We start from the raw sequence: 24248 nt of genomic DNA, 5'->3' as shown, positions 1-24248 counted from the left end.
GCAAGTGTGCTGAAATAATAAGCTGAACAAGATAACATAACAGAAAGTCTCAGCTTTCCATCAGACTTTACTTCGTTGCAGGATATCACAGTGACAAAACTGTGGAAAATTGCATCCTACAGTACATGTGCACTGAAACAACAACTGTTTGCAAATTGTTGGTGAGAAAAATACGTGAAGTGAGGACTGATATGTCTCATTTACAAGTATATATACTTGATATTTAGCTGTATCCCTAAAGACTGTAAAGTCTTCGACATTATACCACAAGGATGCCGATTCTGCTTTCCTCCTAGGGACGGGAGCTCTGAAAGCTACACTGAAACTGCTCTGGGCTTCTCAGCTCTCTACAGGAGGATAACTTGATTTTTATGTCTGGTTAGGACTGTGTTTTTAAGATAGATCAGATCGTATCATACATACAACTTTGAAGACACACGTACAATTGCAAGAATTAGTGCTAGTACGACTCAGTTTATCAGTAATACAATGAATGGTGAGGGAGGTGCAGTAACTTTCTGGTCATTCATTAATTCACAAAGTGGCTACAGCACAGTTACACAGCTTTAAAATAAACAGTCAAAGAAGGATAGCACCAAGGTGTGACATTTACCCATCTAATACCTGTCCCACAATACATAGGTCACTGACATCACCACATTTACAAAAGGAACACTTCTCAGCCATTGTTTATAGAAGTATATTTTACACAAAAGCTCATGTAGCAACCTATAACTACACATTGGTAACAAAAATTCTTTCGTTTTAGTTATTATGTTTACCGTTCGAAAGTTGTTAATTCATGATAATGGCTAAATATACAGTATTCTGAGCCACTAGCTGATTACTAATCATTTTCAAGAGAGTTTTCTTTTTAACTTTTTTAATGAGCTAATAGTTTTATTCATGTGACTGGCATAAAACAACTTATGTGTCTAGGTCTTATAAATGTCATGCACTGACCATTCATGACAACCAGAGCAATAACAAAAATTAAATTGATCTATTATAATTAGTTGTTTAAAGATACATGAATAAAATTCTGCAAATTCTTGGTGGAAATGGCATGATGTTGACCATCTTTTTCTCAAGCAGTTCATTTATGAACAAACATTCATGACTGCAGCAAAAATGTGACCTAAACTTAACCAGCAACAATGTCACACAGTCAATGCAGTGATAACTGTCTATAACAATGTAATGGTGGAGTGAGGAAGTCCTTGTTGTAAATGTCTATAGATTAACTTGAATTTGTCACGTAGGTCACAGTTGTGTTCATTGCAGCATGATCTAGCATCTCTAAATGTTTGGTGAAAACTTTTAAAGACCCTGATCATATACAGAACAGCAAGAATTTTACATTTATGCAAACTGTAAACATAACATAATAAAGTGGCAAATTCTGAAACAAATAAAAGAGACTTCAAATCTAAGTGGAAAACTTACCATGCATTGTTTAACACTTTTTCTTTTGGCCCAAGTGCCTGAAACATTAAATAATGCTATTTCATAAAAACATAATAATATTTAGTGTAGTATGATACAGAAGTTATAGCCTCTCCTTGTCTTTGTAAAAGTCTAATAAGAAACTTCACTAATCAAAAATACTGCCAACTGAACTATTCCGTTAGTGAGAAAAGTTATAAGTTATTACCTATTGGTGGACACAGGTGTTTAAGAGCTCATTTTCCAGTTCACCAGTTTTAAACTCTGGCCTGCATATTTTAATGATGTAAACTATATCACAAATACACTTTACAGGAGTGATTCATCAATCTAATGAATAGCTGAATGATGTCATTCAAGTCATACGAGAAAATTGTCAAAATGATATGTAGTCAATTATTTATTTGTCACTGTAGTCACCATCACAAGTTACAGAAGTGCCTTCTGCCATGACATACAACTACACCTTCACTGTAGGTAATTTATTGGAAATATAGCTTCAGTGGAGATACATCTGTGTGTTTTCCATTTAAGAACTATATTTGCTTAATCCAAAATATTTGCCTCCTCAGTGAGGATGCTATTGAAAGGCTCTTAACGAATTTCCAAATATTTGTATTACTATATCAGATTATGAAGGGGAATGAACGGTTTCTTCTCACATCACCCCTAAGTACAGCGTATACCATAACATATGTATCCTTTTGTGCGTGTATGACACGAGGAGACCACTGCAATCCTGCTCATAATGTTACTGACAAGTGTCATGTGTACTAGACAAGATGTTAACCCCTTTCAGGTTCAGTAATGTTCCAAATAAAAGCACTACATTTTCATCAGTAAACTACACCATCTACGTCTACATCTACATAATCTACATCTACATGCACAGTCTGCAAGCCACTGTATGGTATGTGGTGGAGGGTACCTTGTACCACTACTAATCATTCCCTTCCCTGTTCCACTCACAAACAGCAAGGGAAAAGCAATTGTCTATATACCTCTGTATGAGCCATAAGTTCTCTCATCTTCTCTTCATGGTCCTTAATAAGAAATGTATGTTGGGAGCAGTAGAACTGTTCTGCAGCCACCTTCAAACACCAGTTCTCTAAATGTTCTCAATAGTGTTCCACAAAAAGAAAGTCCCCTCCCCTTCACAGTTTCCCATTTGACTCCATGAAGCACCTTTGTAATACTTGCATGTCAATGGAACCTACTGGTAACAAATCTAGCAGCCCATCTCTGAATTGATTCAATGTTTTCCTTTAATCCGACCCGGTCAGCATCCCAAACACTTGGGTAGTGCTCAATAATGGGTCGCATTAGTGTTCTACACACTATCTCTTTTACAAATGAACTGCACTTTCCTAAAATTCTCTCAAAAAACTAAAGTCGACCCTTTGCCGCCCTTACTGAAATTCTTACGTGTTTGTTCCATTTTATACTGCTCTGCAGTGTTACACCTTGATATTTGATTGATCCAACTGTGTGAAGTACTACACTGCTAATGCTGTATTTGAACAATGAGGGATTGTTTCTCCTACTCATCTGCATTAAGTTACATTCTTCTACGTTTAGAGTAAGATGCCGTTCATCACACGAACTAAACATTTTGTAATATGAAAAAGGTTTTACTAATGCAAGCTTTCAGAGCCAGTGGCTCCTGTTTCCAGCAGAAGATCTGAAGGGGAAGAAAGATGGGTGAAGGAAAAGGAACTGGACTGGTTTAAGAAAAGGGGTAGAGTTCAGGAAAGTCACCCAGAACCCTGGGTCAGGGGAAATGTACCAGACTGGACAAGAAGGAAAGGCTGATTGCAGCAAATTGCACCCCAGATGAAATTTGAAAACCTGAGAGCTTAAAGGTGAAAGACAGCAAAATATGGAAGACAGAGATTACTGCTAAAACATTGTGTGCAAGTTGATAAGAGTGAAAACCTAAGTGCATTTTATGTAACAGAAGTGGAAGGGAGACAGAAAAAAAAAAAAAAAAAAAAAAAAAAAAAAAAAAAAAAAAAAAAAAAGGTCAGAAAATTAAAGATGTAGAAAACTAGAACGGAGTGAAGAAAGGAGAGTTACTGTGAAGAAACATGGAGATGGAGGAAATTAATGTAAATTAAGGAGAGGTAGTGGAAAGAACCAAGGACATATTGTAGTGCTAGTTCCCACCTGCTGAGTTCTGAGAAACTCATGTCTGGAGGAATACGAGGTGCATTCAAGTTCTAAGGCCTCCGATTTTTTTTTCTAATTAACTACTCAACCGAAATCGATGAAACTGGCGTTACTTCTCGACGTAATCGCCCTGCAGACGTACACATTTTTCGCAACGCTGATGTCATGATTTCATGGCAGCAGCGAAGGCTTCTTTAGGAGTCTGTTTTGACCACTGGAAAATCGCTGAGGCAATAGCAGCACGGTTGGTGAATGTGCGGCCATGGAGGGTGTCTTTCATTGTTGGAAAAAGCCAAAAGTCACTAGGAGCCAGGTCAGGTGAGCAGGGAGCATGAGGAATTACTTCAAAGTTGTTATCACGAAGAAACTGTTGCGTAACGTTAGCTCGATGTGCGGGTGCGTTGTCTTGGTGAAACAGCACACGCGCAGCCCTTCCCAGACGTTTTTGTTGCAGTGCAGGAAGAAATTTGTTCTTCAAAACATTTTCGTAGGATGCACCTGTTACTGTAGTGCCCTTTGGAACGCAATGGGTAAGGATTACGCCCTCGCTGTCCCAGAACATGGACACCATCATTTTTTCAGCACTGACGGTTACCAGAATTTTTTTTGGTGGTGGTGAATCTGTGTGCTTCCATTGAGCTGACTGGCACTTTGTTTCTGGATTGAAAAAGGGCATCCACGTCTCATCCATTGTCACAACCGATGAAAAGAAAGTCCCATTCATGCTGTCATTGCGTGTCCACATTGCTTGGCATCATGCCACATGGGCAGCCATGTGGTCATCCGTCAGCATTCGTGGCACCCACCTGGATGACACTTTTCGCATTTTCAGGTCATCATGCAGGATTGTGTGCACAGAACCCACAGAAATGCCAACTCTGGAGGCGATCTGTTCAACAGTCATTCGGTGATCCCCCAAAACAATTCTCTCCATTTTCTCGATCATGTCATCAGACCGGCTTGTGCGAGCCCGAGGTTGTTTCGGTTTGTTGTCACACGATGTTCTGCCTTCATTAAACTGTCGCACCCACGAACGCACTTTCGACACATCCATAACTCCATCACCACATGTCTCCTACAACTGTCGATGAGTTTCAATTGGTTTCACACCACGCAAATTCAGAAAACGAATGATTGCACGCTGTTAAAGTAAGGAAAACGTCGCCATTTTAAGTATTTAAAACAGTTCTCATTCTCGCCACTGGCGGTAAAATTCCATCTGCCGTACGGTGATGCCATCTCTGGGACGTATTGACAATGAATGCGGCCTCATTTTAAAACAATGCGCATGTTTCTATCTCTTTCCAGTCCGGAGAAAAAAAATCGGAGGCCTTAGAACTTGAATGCACCTCGTAATACAGATGGCGTATGTGTGAAATAGGCACCAAGGTCACGACAGTCTTCTTGTAGAGCATGCTCTGCAACAGGATATTGTGTGCTGCCGGTGTACATGCACCATCTGTATTCTTCCTCCAGACACCAGTTTCTCAGAACCAAATCCTAACCACAGTTCCAGTGCCTCTTTTCGAGCTGCCTTACACTAAAAACTAGATCCACTGTTGACATTCCTGATCTAAACCCATATTGTTCCCCTCTTAACCTTTCTTCTGTACTCTTTTTTTCCAGACTTTTCTCAAATATCTTGGCAGAATGACACAGCAAAACAACTCCCCTATAATTGTGACAGTTTCCTGCAGGCCTTCTTAAAAACTGGTGCTACAATTCCCTATTGCCAGTCTTCAGGTCTTCCTTCTTTTCATATTGTTCTCGTGGCCTGACAGAGCCATTGCAGCCCAACATTACCATCTCCATACTTACTGGTCCAGGTGCTTTTCCTGCTTTCATGATGTTTATCCCCTTTTCTATCCGGGTTATATCTATCTCGATATTCTGTACTTTCCCTGGCTCCTCACATTCCTCTTACATACTACCATTCTTGAAAATATTCCTTCACATCATCTTGATTTTCTGTACATTCTCAACTTCCTTTCCTCAGAGGCAATAGGAAACTACGTAAACCATTTGTAGTGCTAGTCATGCCATCAAATACTCTAAGCTCAAATGGATTCTTAATTTCTTAATAATAGCATTAAAAAAAGCTGCTGGAATGCACTATTTTATAAGGGGCCCTAAGAATCAAATGGAGGAGAGCTCCTGTATCGCTTTAAAGATTCCAGGATGTGTTGTGAGCATAAGATCTCATCATGAAATTTACATACGGAACACTGGTTAATCTGATTACATCAATGAAAAGTTGAGTACCAAATTCTAGAGTGAAGCTGTGTCAATGAGCAGAAAGGTTTCCAACTGCAGTGGAAGATAATGTGAAACAATCAGTGTAGTTTTCCTTGTGATAACCACATAGCTTAAAGTTTCAATTTTAATTTACAATATCCATTCTGATATCAGGGAAAGGGGAAGGGGCAAGCTAGGTCTATATGACATGGAGGTAATTTCGTTAGTGAGACAAACTGGAAGGTTGTGCCCATCATGAGTATTTTTTTTATTCCTGAGAGGAAAACAGCTTAATTCTTGGGAAGAATGAATATGACCATGATTACTGTCTCTATAACAGTATCTAAAAATGTGAGAAATGATATTGAGGTGTACGAATCTGCATGTCACATGGTTTTGTCTGTTAAGGAGAATGCTTTCCGCAAAATCCGCATCAGCCAAGTTGAAGCATAAACTGTCTCTGTGTGGTCCCACAAAAGTACTTAACTTTATGATAAACTAAACAATGTTGTGCCAGAGATACCAAACAATGAAAGGTTAATCAATCAGGATGACTTTAGTGAATATTAATAGAGACACAAATTCAGTGGTTGACTTCTATGATCATGAAGAGAAAAACAAACAGTGGGCATCTACTACAAATTTGTGTCAACAATGATACAATCATTGTAAAAAAAAAAAAAAAAAAAAAAGGACACTTGCATACCTCCTCATTCAGTCATAAGATCTAGGGCTGAATGGACTAATTAATATCATGCTTGCAGTCACTCAAAGGTCTGGAGACAAAAGTAAGACCAAAATTTTGGGAATGTACATAAATCAGAAGAAGTCAACCTTGCAAGCAAGTGGTAGGATAACAGAAATTTTTGGCTCATTTCTCTCCGACACAACACATAGGCTATCACAAGCAAAGAGGTATTGGACTTCTGTAACACTAGAGCCACTTGAAAAGAGAGTCTGTTTAAAGGAACTCGGAAGATAAACAGTGTCAAATGAAGATAAATGGACACACACCGTGAAATGTTACATAATTGACAGCCATGAGGATTCAGTAAATAAATGAAGTACATGGAAAGAGAGACTAACACCTTTTCAAGATACTGTTCCTTCTAGATATAACCTCATATTTGGTGATAAAAAATGAAATGGTAAGCTTTATCTGTGATGGAAAGAAACTTACGAGGTTTTGGAAAAAACAGTGAGACATTATATTTCAAAGATAATAACACTGAGGAACAAGAAACTTCTGTGTATTCTACAACATAAAGGGTCAACTACACTATACTCCAATTATGGTGCATAACATTAAAATAACATGCAAACAAAATTCTGCTACACAGCTTATAACATGATTGAAAACTTATCTACATGCTCAGATACTTCTGGATAAAGTAAGGATTGTTGAAAGTAGAGGAGCATAAGAGCAAGTCATGAGTATAAACAATGATCAAAGAGTGTCAAGAGATTTTTATTTCCTGTTTTACAAAGTTCCTTGATGTAGCGACACAAAGTTTTTCAATTATGTTACATGAAACAATCTATCAGGTATTATGTATTCACATTCATTAAAACAAGGGAAGGTTATGGTTTAATGTCCAGTCAATAATGATGTCATTATATACAAAGCACACAGTCTTGATGGGGAAGGAAACTGACTGTGTCCTTCCCAAAGGGACCTTCTCAACATTTTCGCTAAGCTCCTTAAGGAAACTGTACAAAACCTATATCCATATGGTTGGGTGGGGATTTGAATGGTCAACCACCAATTGCGAGTTCACTGTCTTACAACTGTGCCACCTTACTCAGATTCACATTTTTTGTTATTCTGAAAAGGTTCTCCACAAGAGTAAATTTGTCACAGTAAATATGGATACATATTAGTTTGAAATTTTTAGTATGTTAAAAGGTGTCACTGGAGGTGGTTAATACTTTCACGTACTTCTTTCAACACTTAATAATATAGGCAACTACACTGATGGAAAAAAAATCACAACACCACAAAATGATTAATGTAGAGTAATGAAATTTCAGGAATACACCTGCCTATGTTGATTAATGTTGCACAATCACAGGTTAATGTACGCACGGGATAAGCCATCGCAAATGTGAAATACTGGTACATTAATAACCAACATAACTGCCAGAATGTTGAATGCAAGCATGCGATTGTGCATGCATTGTGTTGTTTAGATGCTGGATGTCAATTTCTAGGCTCATGTTCCATGCCTGCTGCACTTGGTTGGTCAATACAGGGATGGTTAATGCTGTTTGTGGATAATACTGGAGTTCTCGTAAGATGATGTCTTATAAATGCTTGATTGGAGACAGATCTGGTGATCAAGCAGACAAAGTCAACATTTTGACACTCTGCAGAGCATGTTGGGTTACAACAATAGTATGTGGGTGATGGTTATCCTATTGGACCCCCCCCCCCCCCCCCCCCCCAGAATGCATTTTACGAATGGTAGCAAAACAAGTTGAATCACCAGACAACGTACAAATTTGTAGTCAGGGTGCTTGGGATAACCATGGAAGTGGTGCTGCTATCATACATAACTTCATCCCAGATTTTAACTCCAAGTGCAGGCCCAGTGTGTCCAGCACACAAGACAGGTTCGTTACAGGCCCTCAATTGGCCTCCTCCTAAACAACACATGGTGATCACTGGCACTGAGGCAGAACCAGCTTTCTTCATAAAACACGACAGATCGTCTCGCTCGGATCCGTCCTTCAAGTCACCGATTTGCAACAGTTCGTTGCATCATTGTGGTGCCAAGTGCTGCTCAAATTGCGGCTGCAGATGCAGTATGATGCAGCAGGACCATACACCAACCATGATGGTCTTCGCTCTTGATAATTTCACATGGATATCCACAGCCCAATCTTCTTCCAAACATACACTCCCATGACCACCATTGCCAGCTACATTCCTGTGAAGCCTTTCTGCAGTTTCACAGAAGGAACATACAGCTCCTCTTAACCCTCATTCAAACTCAGTGACATGTTGATAAAGGTGTCTTTATTGCATTAAAGGCATTCTTGATTAACATCAACACACCATGTCCTATCTCAAAAGGCAACTAACACTCTTGAGTGTTACAGTGCGTACTTAAGCACACCTAATTTGTATCATCATAGTGGCACTACCAGTGCCACTCTTATGCAACTGGAACGAAATTTTAATAGACATTGTCTTTCAGTTGTAGAAACATGACTACCAACTTTCATTTATGTTGCACAGTTCCTCCTTGGTGTTGCCATTTTTCCCTGTCAGTGTATAAAAATGGGGTAGTAAATTTATAGTGCACTGAGGAAGATTGCCATAAAATAACTACCAAAGGCAACCAATGTTCTTCATTCTTTTTTGTAGCTCCAAAGCCTGGACAAACAAGACAAGTGATCAAATTTGCAATAATGGCTTTGTACTTTTGCGTTAATATAGGGTGTTAAACTTATTCTAAACTGAAAGAAGGACAAACACAATGTTCTTCTTGGCTCTGCAGCTGGGTATGCAATCATTTGAACACAATATGTTGGTGGTAGAGGTGGCTGCTATCTTCAGGTGAGAATGCTATATGCTAATCTTGCTGGAACTGATTGATACCGCCGAACAGCCATCCTTTTATATGCCACAGAATGCCAACAGTGCATGCACCAGAAATTGTCACTGCTGCCACCTACCACAAGTGAACAAACAGTACACAAGGGCCTCAGGAATGGGAGCTGACAGAAATGTATAAATCACTATCACATAATACTGTCAATGTATTTTGCCACAAAAGTCAGTTACTGCTGGTTTCTTAACATTGGATGAAACAGGTCTCCATATCTTGCTCGAATGGTATAACCTACATAGTGAATTTGATGCTAGGAGGTAGAAAATTAATATGATCCAGGAAATGGTTCAGGGCATTTTTTCTATTTGGCCGTACCATACTTGTACCATCCATGTACCTCCAAAAAAGGTAAGACAGACATTCATGGTTGTGGATTTGTTTCAGGTGAAGAGGTGCATGCCTGGATACAATTATTGTTCTGTGGGCAACCAAAAACATTATTCCATGAAGACATTTTCCATCTAGTCTAATAATGGGATAAATTTATTAGTAGTTATGCTGATTACTTTTGAAATAATATACAGTTTTGATTACTTTTGAAATAATGTACAGTTCACTTTCTTCTTCTCCATCTGCCTCATTTTCATTTGACCACACCTTTTATATGTTATAATGTAAGATGTGCTGTTGAGTCATTTTCAGAGAAGTTGGCTACCTGTGATCTGGGTGATTGGATCTTCCAAAGAGGGAGGCATGTTGTACTAGAGCTTCATTACTTGGCATAGCTGAGATACCAAAAAGATGTGAGCATGGACTGATGTAAGAACTATCAGGGAAGCAGGGCTGGAGGAGGCCAGCTAGATGTTCTAGCATAAAATGCTACATGAGGGGCAACAATGACACTGCAGGAATCCTCAACATGGTGTTGTGGTAAGTGAAGCCGTCACACCTTCAAGCCCTGACAGCACAGCCAGGGCTGTAATACTGACACAGCGGAAAGACAGAAGCCACTTTAGCAGTGGTGACCTGACTGCCACACACTCAGGCCATGTGCCCTGCATGGATCTGTGTGCCAGTGCCTGCCAGCACAGTTACCTTCCTCAAGAGCTGGCACAGCTGCCTGTCATTCAGGCTGGAACTGACTCCATTTCTCCACTGCTGGAACGCTTACGGCACGGCACTGTCCCACAACAGCCTGTTATGCTGTGCCAATGAAGACAGTACACCGATTTCAACACCCTTAATACGCAAGAATCATGTTACGGGCTTTCAAATTAAACTAATTATGGTGTGACGGCCCTCAACTATGTACCCTCAGACACAGAGTTGAAATATTAAAAGTTTTGGCTAGTTTTGTTGTCCAGGGGCTGGGATACGTAGTTGCCACATTACAAGCCAAATACTGCTGAGTCTATAGTATACAATATAAATATACAAATGAATTGAATGGTCAAAGATTCCTATCACCCGGCAGTTGCGATTTTTGGACATAATATAGATATTCATAAATGAAAGATTGGAATTAAATAAATTCTGCAGGTGCTATTTTTAAAACTTTAAATGATGAGTACGATAGCAAAAGTACCTTTAAGAATGCCCTTTATTACTGTAAAACACTTATAGATGTTGATGGTCCGGCAATTAAATAAAATATAAGTTGAATAACAGGGAAACAATAGATTCCTACTTCACGTAATTAGTTATGAACAACAACATAGCTCATGAGATATTCACTTCTAAACACATACTAAGTCTTCACTGCAGAAGCCATGTAAATCTTACAAGTGCACAAGTCGGCACTACGAACTATTTCTATCTCTGTGCGCATGCACAAAACTCCACTCTTCAGCGTAGTTCCTATGACCAGCTGTCGCGTCTACCCATCCAGCACTTTCCCACGACCGTGCGTCCATTCCGCCATACTGTCCAGGACTCTCTCGTGTCCTCTCCTGTACTATCCAGAACTACCCTCTTCCATACAGTCTCTCCACGTGTCCTTTTTTGGAACGATCGCTGTGACTGGCTAGAGCACTCCCACCTTGTCTCCAAGCCAACGCACACTCACAAACATAATGAAACACATTCAAAATATCGGATTTACATTTAAATAACTTGAAATTCAATAAATATTCCTACGGCTGGACAATAAACACACTCTACCACACATTATTAAAGACATAAACAAACTAAATAAACTTATATCAAAGGAACAGAAGTAAGCCAGTAGCCTAATGTCTCTGTGCTCTCTAAAACACAATAAATAATTGACCAATTTCTTCATGAATAGTATATATCAGATATAAACAATGACATAGATGAATAAATATATTTATAAGCCTGCAGCTACCATTTTTTTCGTGGAACTGTGGAGTACTTACGGCCTGACGCAATTGATAGTAATCGGCCACTTTGACCTCTAATAACTCAAGTACTATTCAAGTTACATGCATCTAATTCATACCAATTTAGGTTTACAGTAATAGCTTTATAAAGACATGTCGATCGACAAAATCAGATGAACCGTTTAGATTTTGGAAATTTGTTGCTGGGTGTTACTTGTGTAATTTATCATCAGATACTAAACCTTAAACTAATAAAGATATTAAAAATCTGATTACACAGTAAGAATTGTCGTGCAAATAATGGTAATGTACATGTTTCTTTTTGAGGCATCATGATTCCTCCGGCTATTATTAATTTCTATATGAACTGCGAAATGTCTGCCATTATGGCTTCACAAAGTCCACCATCTCCCGTACAGAAGGGATCACATGTTAGCAAAGATCACAGTAACGTGTGCCATTCACACTGCATGTCTTTGGTCTATGGGGTTCGAGTTCCTCAAGGAAAAATGGATCAATCGTTAACTATGCTATGAAGACACACGACACAGTGACATGTTCACTATGCAAGGGAACTTCATGAATGTCTGTTGGCAATGATGATCCCAAAATCTGACATTTATGAGAGTTTATGCCTCAATGAGGATAACGTATTCTTCATTACTCCACAAAATGTGCCAAGGATACATGTCCTAAATTTCAGTCCTTGCAAGAAACATAAGAGCAAAGTCTACTCAGATATCTGCGTCACGTGGCACATGTTGGTGGGTATTTGAAGTTTGTACAGTTATCATTCCACAATTGTTCACACCACTTTCTGAACAGTGAACCACAGACTGTTCAGTTGCCATGCGACAGCTTGAAGACTGCACATTGCATCCAGTATTCTCAGCCATGGCAGCAGTATCTTCTTCAACAATTTGTGGTGCAATTGACCGTTGGCCTCCCCCAGGAGCAAACCAAATCACTAGCCGATCATTCCAAACTGCGAAAACACCAAGATCACCTGATCTGAACAATCTCATGTGGAAATTAAAATGTGTTTCTTTTAATGGTTTATCTATTATTTCTCTTCTGCATGTCCTTGCAAATTTTTGAACAAAGTTTCATTTTCTTATGATCACTTACTTTTCATGTAAGCTCTCTCAAGCAGCAAACATTTAATTACAACCATGCTATATAATAAATTGGTTGAGCAGAAACTTGTCTAATTAACACTGAAGTTATAGAAACCCCTACCCAACAATCTCTCACCCTCACCACCCCACCCATCATCTATACCCCCATTACCCAACTTAACAAAGATTGCTACTCCTGTCAGACGCAATGGAAATAGTGTGTGTGTGGGGGGGGGAGGGAGGGGGGGGGGGGCACACATGCATGCATGCATGCATGAGAGAGAGAGAGAGAGAGAGAGAGAGAGAGAGAGAGAGAGAGAGAGAGAGTTTTTCTTTTGTCTGCATCTGATGAAGGACTAAATCTGATAGCCAGATAATAACTAGCAGTCTTCTTGAATGGAACTGTCTGCCACTCCCTCTACATGGTGAGTAACATTCCACCCAGTTCCTTAGCATTACTTGTGAGTCTGGGACCCTTCCCTAGTAAAATTATAGAAGAGACATAACAAATACTAAATACAACACTTTTCATCAAAGTTAACTTAGTAAGTGCAATAGTGTCTGAAATATGGTCATCAGACTACAGTGACAGATGTTGTAAGACAGGTGTTGTGAAACGTTAATTTTCATAACTGGAAGTGTCACTTTTATTAAAATATTCTAAATTATTATGCTGTGGCTAGACAAATTTCTTATTGAAATCCAATGTTTTATTCACATCTGCAGATGACACTTTGACAGGGAGTTGTAGCTTTTGTGAATGTCTGACATGCACCATGGCTTGCCACTGAATGAAGTAAAATTCTGATTCCAAATACTCTCACACAGAGGTATAACACCATATGTTTTGAAAACTCTAGCACAACTGGCAGTTGTTGGTACCTGTGATCTGCTATTATTATCACCACATGGTACACATTTTTGGTACTGAAATCCAGGTATCATTCAGTTTTACATCCTCCTCCTCCTCCTCCTCCTCCTAATATCTATGACCCCTCTAAAGATCCTCTCATAAGTCTCCATCTTCTTCAGCACCAGAATCCAGATACTATTTAGTTTTCTATCCCCTTCTTTCCATTTAAAATTACTGAGATATTTAGTAACCTCTATGACTTCTCTGTACAGCCTCTCACAGTATCCACTTATAGCTACCGATAACTGAATATCACAGTAAGATTACAAGCTTATTAGATCTGCAAGTATACAGGAAGCTGAATTGGGACACAAATGGCAATGTTCTTAGAACTGTGACATGGATGATAAAAAAATCCACCTCAATTAGAGTGGGCAGCAAAGTCTGTTCAATTCAGTTGTGCAACCACCTAGGCTTTATAGGCTGCCAAAGATTCACAAGGAGGATGTCCCTCCAAGACATACAGTACATGCCACTGGTTCATCCAACTATTTTGACTGCCAAGTTCTTGACAAAATTATTACAACCATTCATAGACCAACTGGATTCTTAGATCAAGAATTCGGTGCATTTTATTTGGCATAGTGGTCCAGGCAGAGGACGTGTTAGTCAGTTTGATGGTGTATCATTGTTTACCATGGGTCCACTTAATGACATGTTGGAACAACTGAATCATGTTTTTTTTTTGTGCAAATATTGCAGAACTGTTTAAATATCATCTGATGACAACAAATGGAAAAATGGTTTTTCCAGACAGACAGTTGGTGTGGCTATCAGGAGCACCTTAAGCCTGGTGATAGTAAATTTCTTCAAGGAAAAATCTGAACAACTGGTGTGACTAATTAGGAACTGCCAATAAAGTACCAAATAGATGGTTCCATTATGCGGACAACATGTTTGTGCAGTGGAGACATGTCAGAGAGGAACTATGTTGTTTTCTTGAACATCTTAATGAGATTATTCTGAAGATTCAGTTCACTATCGAGAAGTGGGTAGACAACTGATTGCATTTCCTTGATATAATAGTCTTCAAGACAGAAGATGGTAGTTTGGCCCATATTGTATACTGAAAATTCATGCATATCTCACCAATCGCTGTCAAAAAATGGACAGTCATCCACTAAGATAAAATCAGCATTAAGACTGCCATGCAAATATCATATGGATGAACAGGTATCTGCAAAATCTAAGTTCTTCCTGTAGTTCATTAAAGACTTTTTTAAGTTATCAGTTTTCTGACTGGTGATGTGGCCCACTACTAGCTCCTTTCCTGTGCCAACCTCTTCATGTCAGAGTAGCACTTGCAACATACTTTCTCCATTATTTCTCATGTATATTTCAATCTCTGTTTTTACACTTTACAGCTCCGTCCAGGATCATGGAAGTTATTCCTCAACATCTTAACCCAACTCTTATCAATCATTGTTTCTTCTTACCAGTGTTTCCCACAAATTCCTCTCTTCACCAATTCTGTGGAGAACCTTGTCATTTTTTACCATTCCACATCATTTTCAACATTCTTCTGGCCCAGCACATCTTAAATTATTCAATTCTTTTCTGTTATCATTTCCCCATAGTCCATGATTCACCACCACACAATGCTGTTCTCTAAACATACATTCTTCGAAATTTCTTGCTCAAATTGAGGACAATGTTTGATACTAGTAGACTTCTCTTAGCCATGAATGCCTCTTTTGTTGTATTAGTTTGTGTTTTATGTCCTCCTTGATTCATCCGTCATGGGTTATCTCGCTTCCAGGGTAGCAGGATTCCTTAACTACCTCTATTTCATGATCACCTATTTTGATATTAAGTTTCTCATTAGTCTCATTTCTGCTACTTCTCATTACTTTCATCATTATTCAGTTTATTCTCAATCCATATTCTGTATCCACACTGTTCATTCCATTCAACAGAACCTGTAATTTTTCTTCACTTTCACTGGGGATAACAATGTCATCAGCAAATCTTATCACCGATGTCCTTTCATCCTGAATTTTAATCTCACTCTTGAACCTTTCTTTTATTTTCATCACTGCTTCTTCAGTGTACAGATTGTAGGGCAGGGGCAAAAGACCATTTCCTTGTCTTAAATCCTTTCTAATCTGAGCATTTCGTTCTTGGACTTCAGTTCTCATTTTGTATTCTTGGGTCTTGTACATAATGTATAATACTCATCTTCACCTGTAGTTTACTCCTATTTTTCTCTGAATTTTGAACATCTTGCACAGTTTTACATAACCAAACATTTTTTCAAGGTTGGCAAATCCTATGAATGTCCTTTGATTTTACTTCAGGCTCACTTCCATTATCAAGCACAACATTAGGACTGCCTCTCTGGTACCTTAAACTTTCCTCACACCCCATATCCTCAATTTTCTTTTCCATTATTCTGAATATTGTTCTTGTCAGCAACTTGGATGCATGAGATGTTGTGCTGATTGTGGGATAGTTCTGGCACTTACCTGCTTATTATCTCCAGAATTGTCTGGATGATATTTTTCCAGAAGTCTGATGGTTTGATGCCAGTCTCATAGATTCTGCATATCAACTTTAATTTAATATGGTCGCCACTTCTCACAATGGTTTTGGACACCCCAATAGAATTTGATATATTCCTCCTGCCTTCTTTGATCCCAAATCTTCCACAGCTCTTTTAAATTCTGACTGATGGGATGTCAAAACTCTTCTCTATGACTCCAGTTTCTTCCTGTATCTCACCATCAAACAATTCCTCCCCCTCATAGATGCCTTCAATGTAGTCTTTTCCAGCTATCCAGTCTCTCCTCTGCACTTAAAAGAGAACTCCCTTGCACTCTTAATGTTGTCTCCCTTGCTTTTAATTTCACCAAAGATTGTTTTGACTTTTCTATTTGCTGAGCCATTCCTTCTGATCATCATTTTTCATTTTTCCTGCAGCCATTATAGCTAGGCTTCACTGCACCAACTGTTAATTCCATTCCCAGGTGATTTATATTCCTATATTCCTTCTTTCATTAACCAATTAAAGTATTTCTTTTGTTATTCAAGGTTTCTTTGGAGTTACATTTCTGAGTGCTCTACATAGAGATGTTCAGATGTTCACTGCTCCTCTACTGAAGTGCCAGCTATAGCAATTCTTAGCACAGTATACACATCATTAGTGAATTTGAAATGTATCTCATCCTCCCTCAGCACTTCAGTATCCCACTTCTTTCCACATTGATGCTTCAGGATGATACTAAAATTCCAGTCCACACTTCATCATTACTAAATTGTGCCATGAGTTTATACCTGCTACTGGGTATGCCTTACACTCCAATATATGAGTTTGGAATCTCTGTCGGATCGTGATGTAACCCAGCTCAAATCTTCCCATGTTGGGCCTTTTCCAAATACACCACCTCCTTTTTGAGGTTCTTAAATAGAGTATTGACTATTATCAGCTGAAATGTATTGCAGAACTTGATAAGTCTTTTTCCTCTCTCATTCCAATTACCAAGTCCATATTATCTTGCAACCATTTCTTTTACTCCTTCCTTGCTCCAAAACTGCATTCCAGTCCCCCATGATTAGTTTACTTACATCTCCCTTTATCTACTGAATTACCCATTCAGTAACCTCCTATACTTCCTTTCTTCCCTCTCTGCTGGTGACATTGGCATGTATACCTGAACTATTGGTGGAGGCACTGGTTTGTTGTCAATTCTGATGAGAACAACCCTACCACTGAAGATTCACAGAGCACACACTCTGCCATACCTTCCTATTCATAAAGAATTCTACTCCCATTATGCCTTTTTCTGCTGCTGTTTATGCTACCCTATATTCACCTAATCAGAAACCTTCCTTCTCATCATTCTTCTTCACTGACCCCAGTATAGATTGAGCCTTATCACTCCAGTTCACATCCCAACTCACAGAATGTTTCCTGTCCATTGGTTATTCTGTCTTTTCCCCATTGTTACCTCCCCCTTGGCAATTTCCTCTTGGAGATTTGAATGGAGGACTAATCTGAAATCTTTTGCCAATGGAAACATTGTCACAACACTTTTTTTAAATTGCAGGCCCCATGTCCTGTGAGTTCCTATTGTGTGTCTTTAATGTAGTAATTTCCACTGCCTCCTACATCCTCAGTCATCTGTCACTACTGATTCATACGTCTTTTAGGAGCAGTTTCCTAACCTCTGTCAGCTCCTCCATCCTCTTTGACAAGTCTGTTTGCAGAATAAGAGTGACTGCTTATACCAGAAGTTTTCAATAGCCATTGCTGCCAATTTTTTTCAAAGTTTAAAAAGTGGCTGGGTTTGGACTTGGGACCCAGGACATTTTTGTTATTAGTCAAAGATGCTATGCCACAACACAGGACTCCAGTCTACTACTGATTGCATACAAAAGATCTTGACAAAACAGAATATTACTGTAGTTTGCAAATTCTCCCAGAAGATAAAATAATTGGCCAAGGATGCTCTCAAACTGCCGCAAAAAGCTTGAATTTACAGGATGCTGTATAGTCGTGGTGACATGAACATGAGTACTACTAAAAGAAATGGATAAAAACAAGCAGAATAAACAAAGGCAACCACAGAAAGGGAAAAAAGACAGATAAGCTATTGTGGAACATGGATACCATGAAATGCTACACAGAGAAGCCATGGAGATTAATAAACATCCCAATATTTTTTATCAGAAGGAGGAAGGTGTGAAACTCAATGATATCTGGATTATGGTGATGAAGTAATTGTGTAGTGGTCTCCCACCATGATCCTGTGTGATGTCACACAAGCCACGTGTACACTGGACCTTCAAGAAAGCTAAAACTCCCCTTGACAGTGTCCTATGCTGCTGGGGACAAAACATTGGGTATGAACAAGGAATTCATCCAACCATGGTGTAATGGCCTGGGATATTTTATTAAGTGTAAGACAGGTGTTGTCCATCACAGAGCGATTACCTGTCCAAATTTTTAATATGTATTGTGATGAGGGTACAATGACTATAAATGAGAGAAATGTAAATACATACAGACGCTTACCAACAGCCATTCTTTCTACACACCATTCACAAATGAAACTGATACAATGGAACACGGTACTGGTACATGAAGTATCACTCACCACACGTCAAAATGGTTTGTTAGCATGGACGTACATGCATGTACCAGAATGACAAATATACCACAAAGGAATGGTTTGGAGGTCTCTATTTACAAATTTGCTTCTTGAAAGTCTTGGAAGTTACAACGTATACCACAATAAGGCAAATTGTGTATCATAAAGATTTCTAAAATTCTGTCTCAGATAAAATCAGAATTACTTTAAAATATTTTGTAGTTCTGTTATTTATAACATATTATATATTCTAAAATGACCCTTATGAATAAACGTAGGGTGTTTCATATATAAAAATTTAATAATAAATTTCATATGTACTATCATCTATTACTGCCTCAATGTGAAGCTCCACATTACTTACTTCGTCCTCTTTGATTTCAATTTGGAGCATCTCCAACGGGTGGCCTGTTTCTGGTGCCTGCAAGAGAAGCAATGCAAATGATAGTACCTGCACAATTTCGACATGTAATGGCTATGATTAACTGAGTATAGCTAAGCAGGTATGGCTAGAGGACAAATGTAAGGATGTAGAGGCTTATCTCACTAGGGGTAAGATAGATACTGCCTACAGGAAAATTAAAGAGATCTTTGGAGAAAAGAGAACCACTTGTATGAATATCAAGGGCTCAGATGGAAACCCAGTTCTAAGCAAAGAAGGGAAAGCAGAAAGGTGGAAGGAGTATATAGAGGGACTATACAAGGGTGATGTTCTTGAGGACAATATTATGGAAATGGAAGAGGATGTAGATGAAGATGAAATGGGAGATATGATACTGCGTGAAGAATTTGATAGAGCACTGAAAGACCTAAGACGAAACAAGGCCCCGGGAGTAGACAACATTCCATTAGAACTACTGACAGCCTTGGGAGAGCCAGTCCTGACAAAACTCTACCATCTGGTGAGCAAAATGTATGAGACAGGCGAAATACCCTCAGACTTCCAGAAGAATATAATAATTCCAATCCCAAAGAAAGCAGGCGTTGACAGATGTGAAAATTACCGAACTGTCAGTTTAATAAGTCACGGCTGCAAAATACTAACGCGAATTCTGTACAGACGAATGGAAAAACTGATAGAAGCCGATCTCGGGGAAGATCAGTTTGGATTCCGTAGAAATATGGGAACACGTGAGGCAATACTGACCCTACGACTTATCTTAGAAGCTAGATTAAGAAAAGGCAAACCTACGTTTCTAGCATTTGTAGACTTGGAGAAAGCTTTTGACAATGTTGACTGGAATAATCTCTTTCAAATTCTGAAGGTGGCAGGGGTAAAATACAGGGAGCGAAAGACTACTTACAATTTGTACAGAAACCAGATAGCAGTTATAAGAGTTGAGGGACATGAAAGGGAAGCAGTGGTTGGGAAGGGAGTGAGACAGGGTTGTAGCCTCTCCCCGATGTTATTCAATCTGTATATTGAGCAAGCAGTAAAGGAAACAAAAGAAAAATTCGGAGTAGGTTTTAAAATCCATGGAGAGAAAATAAAAACTTTAAGGTTCGCTGATGGCATTGTAATTCTGTCAGAGATAGCAAAGGACTTGGAAGAGCAGTTGAACGGAATGGACAGTGTCTTGAAAGGAGGATATAAGATGAACATCAACAAAAGCAAAACGAGAATAATGGAATGTAGTCTAGTTAACTTGGGCGATGCTGAGGGAATTAGATTAGGAAATGAGACACTTAACGTAGTAAATGAGTTTTGCTATTTGGGGAGCAAAGTAACTGATGATGGTCGAAGTAGAGAGGATATAAAATGTAGACTGGCAATGGCAAGGAAAGCGTTTCTGAAGAAGAGAAATTTGTTAACATCGATTACACACCCCTGGAAATTGAAATAAGAACACCGTGAATTCATTGTCCCAGGAAGGGGAAACTTTATTGACACATTCCTGGGGTCAGATACATCACATGATCACACTGACAGAACCACAGGCACATAGACACAGGCAACAGAGCATGCACAATGTCGGCACTAGTACAGTGTATATCCACCTTTCGCAGCAATGCAGGCTGCTATTCTCCCATGGAGACGATCGTAGAGATGCTGGATGTAGTCCTGTGGAACGGCTTGCCATGCCATTTCCACCTGGCGCCTCAGTTGGACCAGCGTTCGTGCTGGACGTGCAGACCGCGTGAGACGACGCTTCATCCAGTCCCAAACATGCTCACTGGGGGACAGATCCGGAGATCTTGCTGGACAGGGTAGTTGACTTACACCTTCTAGAGCACGTTGGGTGGCACGGGATACATGCGGACGTGCATTGTCCTGTTGGAACAGCAAGTTCCCTTGCCGGTCTAGGAATGGTAGAATGATGGGTTCGATGACGGTTTGGATGTACCGTGCACTATTCAGTGTCCCCTCGACGATCACCAGTGGTGTACGGCCAGTGTAGGAGATCGCTCCCCACACCATGATGCCGGGTGTTGACCCTGCGTGCCTCGGTCGTATGCAGTCCTGATTGTGGCGCTCACCTGCACGGCGCCAAACACGCATACGACCATCATTGGCACCAAGGCAGAAGCGACTCTCATCGCTGAAGACGACACGTCTCCATTCGTCCCTCCATTCACGCCTGTCGCGACACCACTGGAGGCGGGCTGCACGATGTCGGGGCGTGAGCGGAAGACGGCCTAACGGTGTGCGGGACCGTAGCCCAGCTTCATGGAGACGGTTGCGAATGGTCCTCGCCGATACCCCAGGAGCAACAGTGTCCCTAATTTGCTGGGAAGTGGCGGTGCGGTCCCCTACGGCACTGCGTAGGATCCTACGGTCTTGGCGTGCATCCGTGCGTCGCTGCGGTCCGGTCCCAGGTCGACGGGCACGTGCACCTTCCGCCGACCACTGGCGACAACATCGATGTACTGTGGAGACCTCACGCCCCACGTGTTGAGCAATTCGGCGGTACGTCTACCCGGCCTCCCGCATGCCCACTATACGCCCTCGCTCAAAGTCCGTCAACTGCACATACGGTTCACGTCCACGCTGTCGCGGCATGCTACCAGTGTTAAAGACTGCGATGGAGCTCCGTATGCCACGGCAAACTGGCTGACACTGACGGCGGCGGTGCACAAATGCTGCGCAGCTAGCGCCATTCGACGGCCAACACCGCGGTTCCTGGTGTGTCCGCTGTGCCGTGCGTGTGATCATTGCTTGTACAGCCCTCTCGCAGTGTCCGGAGCAAGTATGGTGGGTCTGACACACCGGTGTCAATGTGTTCTTTTTTCCATTTCCAGGAGTGTAGATTTAAGTGTCAGGAAGTCGTTTCTGAAAGTATTTGTATGGAGTTTAGCCATGTATGGATGTGAAACATGGACAATAAATAGTTTGGACAAGAAGAGAATAGAAGCCTTTGAAATGTGGTGCTACAGAAGAATGCTGAAGATTAGATGGGTAGATCACGTAACTAATGAGGAAGTATTGAATAGGATTGGGGAGAAGAGGAGTTTGTGGCACAACTTGACTAGAAGAAGGGATCGGTTGGTAGGACATGTTCTGAGGCATCAAGGGACCACCAATTTAGTACTGGAGGGCAGCGTGGAGGGTAAAAATTGTAGAGGGAGACCAAGAGATGAATACACTAAACAGATTCAGAAGGATGTAGGCTGCAGTACGTATTGGGAGATGAAGAAGCTTGCACAGGATAGAGTAGCATGGAGAGCTGCATCAAACCAGTCTCAGGACTGAAGACCACAACAACAACAACTGAGTATCCTTGTGTCTATGTGATAAATTAACAATAAGAAACAATAAAAAAGCTCTCAATCACACAGATATGCAATAAACACACAAGTTATATCTTATGCTTAACTTCTACAGTATTACGGGCATAAATAACAGACTGAGGCACAATTCAAAAGCATAGTATCATTTTCAATGAAGTGTAACACACTTCGCTTAGTACATGTGCTCAGCAGCTTCATGTGGTTGGTTAGCCTTATAACCTCATGTTGTTTGTTTTAATGTTTTAATCCTGAAAGCACAATATTAGCAATTCTGCAGACAGCAAAGTTTGCTGCAGGAACAGAATTTGCAATGTCTGAGGACATAATGCTGCTGAAACTCACTGTCTGGTGTATGAAACATATAGACATATCACTACAAAGTTATATATATAGTAAGGGAAGTTCATCTCCTCATGCATAGAAGAAGGATGCACAGAGAGCTGTAACATAACAGAATATATCATTCACACTAGCTTTCCATCACTAGCTCTTTTTCTACCAATAGGACACACATTCAAACCCGTAACTACACAGACACCCAAATGCACACTCCCTTTGCCATGGCAAGACTAATTATTGATCATTAATTATTGAAAGCAGTTGCCTGACCTGATGGGGGTGTAAAGGGGTAGGGAAGGATGCAATGAGTGAGCAGTGGGAAAGATGCAGGTTTTTGGACAGATGACTTCATGGCCACACAACGAGATGAAAGAAGCACAGAGAGTATAACAAAAAGACATTCAGAAGCCCTTCTCCCTTGTCCCCCCTCTCACTTTCTTCCTCTCCATCTTCATCTTCCTCTTCCTCTCCCCCCCCCCTTTTCAGTCCCCCCTCTTCCTACATCTCTTTTTGTTGTGACCTCTGTGCTGTTTTTTGTTATGTGCTACTGTGGTCCACTATCAACCTGCTGTAGGTGGGTGGTTGCCTTCTCTGTGTCTTATGTACTGCTCCATCTAGGAAATTCCATTAATATCACACATTGCCAGTTCCTCTGTCTTCCTCTACATACCTTTTTACTTGTGACCTGTCTCACTTTATTTATGTACAACTCTTTGTCTATTCTTTATTCCTTAATTTTTTATACTTCCTTCTGCTCTATGTACCTGCCTTCAGTCCACATACCTGCCACCCTCTGTCGGGTGGTTTGAATGCCTGCTGTTGTAACGGCCCACCACACTACACAGTGCTGTGCTACAACTCCCTACTCTCACGGTGACATCCACATTTCGAAAATTTAATTCCAGTGCAGTTTTTAAGATTATTTTCCTCCATCGACTCATACTACCTAACTTGACTGTCAGTAGTTTGCACTTGTTTGTTTATGATCTCCCTGTGAGATTGTGTATATTTCTTTACAATCACATGTTTCTTCCTGTCACACATATCAGTTTCTGATTGATCTTATTTATTTATGAGAACATCCACTACTTCCTGCAACTTTCAAACATCATCTGATCTTCCTACAAAGCCCTCTATATACTGCCATCATTTATTTTTGTTATAATACTGCACCCAGAAATTTTCATCATCTTATTTTTCACCTTTTTGAACAAATTTTCTGTTACTCCTTTTGTCCTCCACCCATCCACCATCCAACCATGAATCCCTGCTCACTCTACCTTCACCAATTCCAAAAACTCACCTTTGCC

At 40.1% G+C, this 24248-nt stretch overlaps 1 protein-coding gene across 2 annotated transcripts in view; it reads right to left on the bottom strand.

Annotated features, from left to right (window-relative positions):
- LOC124545443 (zinc finger protein 726-like) overlaps positions 1-24248 on the bottom strand; it is a 167109-nt gene that overhangs the window by 38799 nt on the left and 104062 nt on the right. For both annotated transcript variants that reach the window (XM_047124365.1, XM_047124366.1), the window contains exons 4-5: positions 19235-19291; positions 1447-1484 (exon numbers count right to left, since the gene is read on the bottom strand). In XM_047124365.1, the coding sequence (XP_046980321.1) occupies positions 1447-1484; positions 19235-19291 (95 nt within the window). The remainder of the gene's footprint in view (positions 1-1446; positions 1485-19234; positions 19292-24248) is intronic.

The sequence above is a fragment of the Schistocerca americana genome, chromosome 8 (assembly GCF_021461395.2).
Source record: "Schistocerca americana isolate TAMUIC-IGC-003095 chromosome 8, iqSchAmer2.1, whole genome shotgun sequence".
NCBI lineage: Eukaryota > Metazoa > Arthropoda > Insecta > Orthoptera > Acrididae > Schistocerca > Schistocerca americana.
Note: the sequence above shows the minus strand (reverse complement) of the source record. Positions and strands in the feature narration are given on the sequence as shown.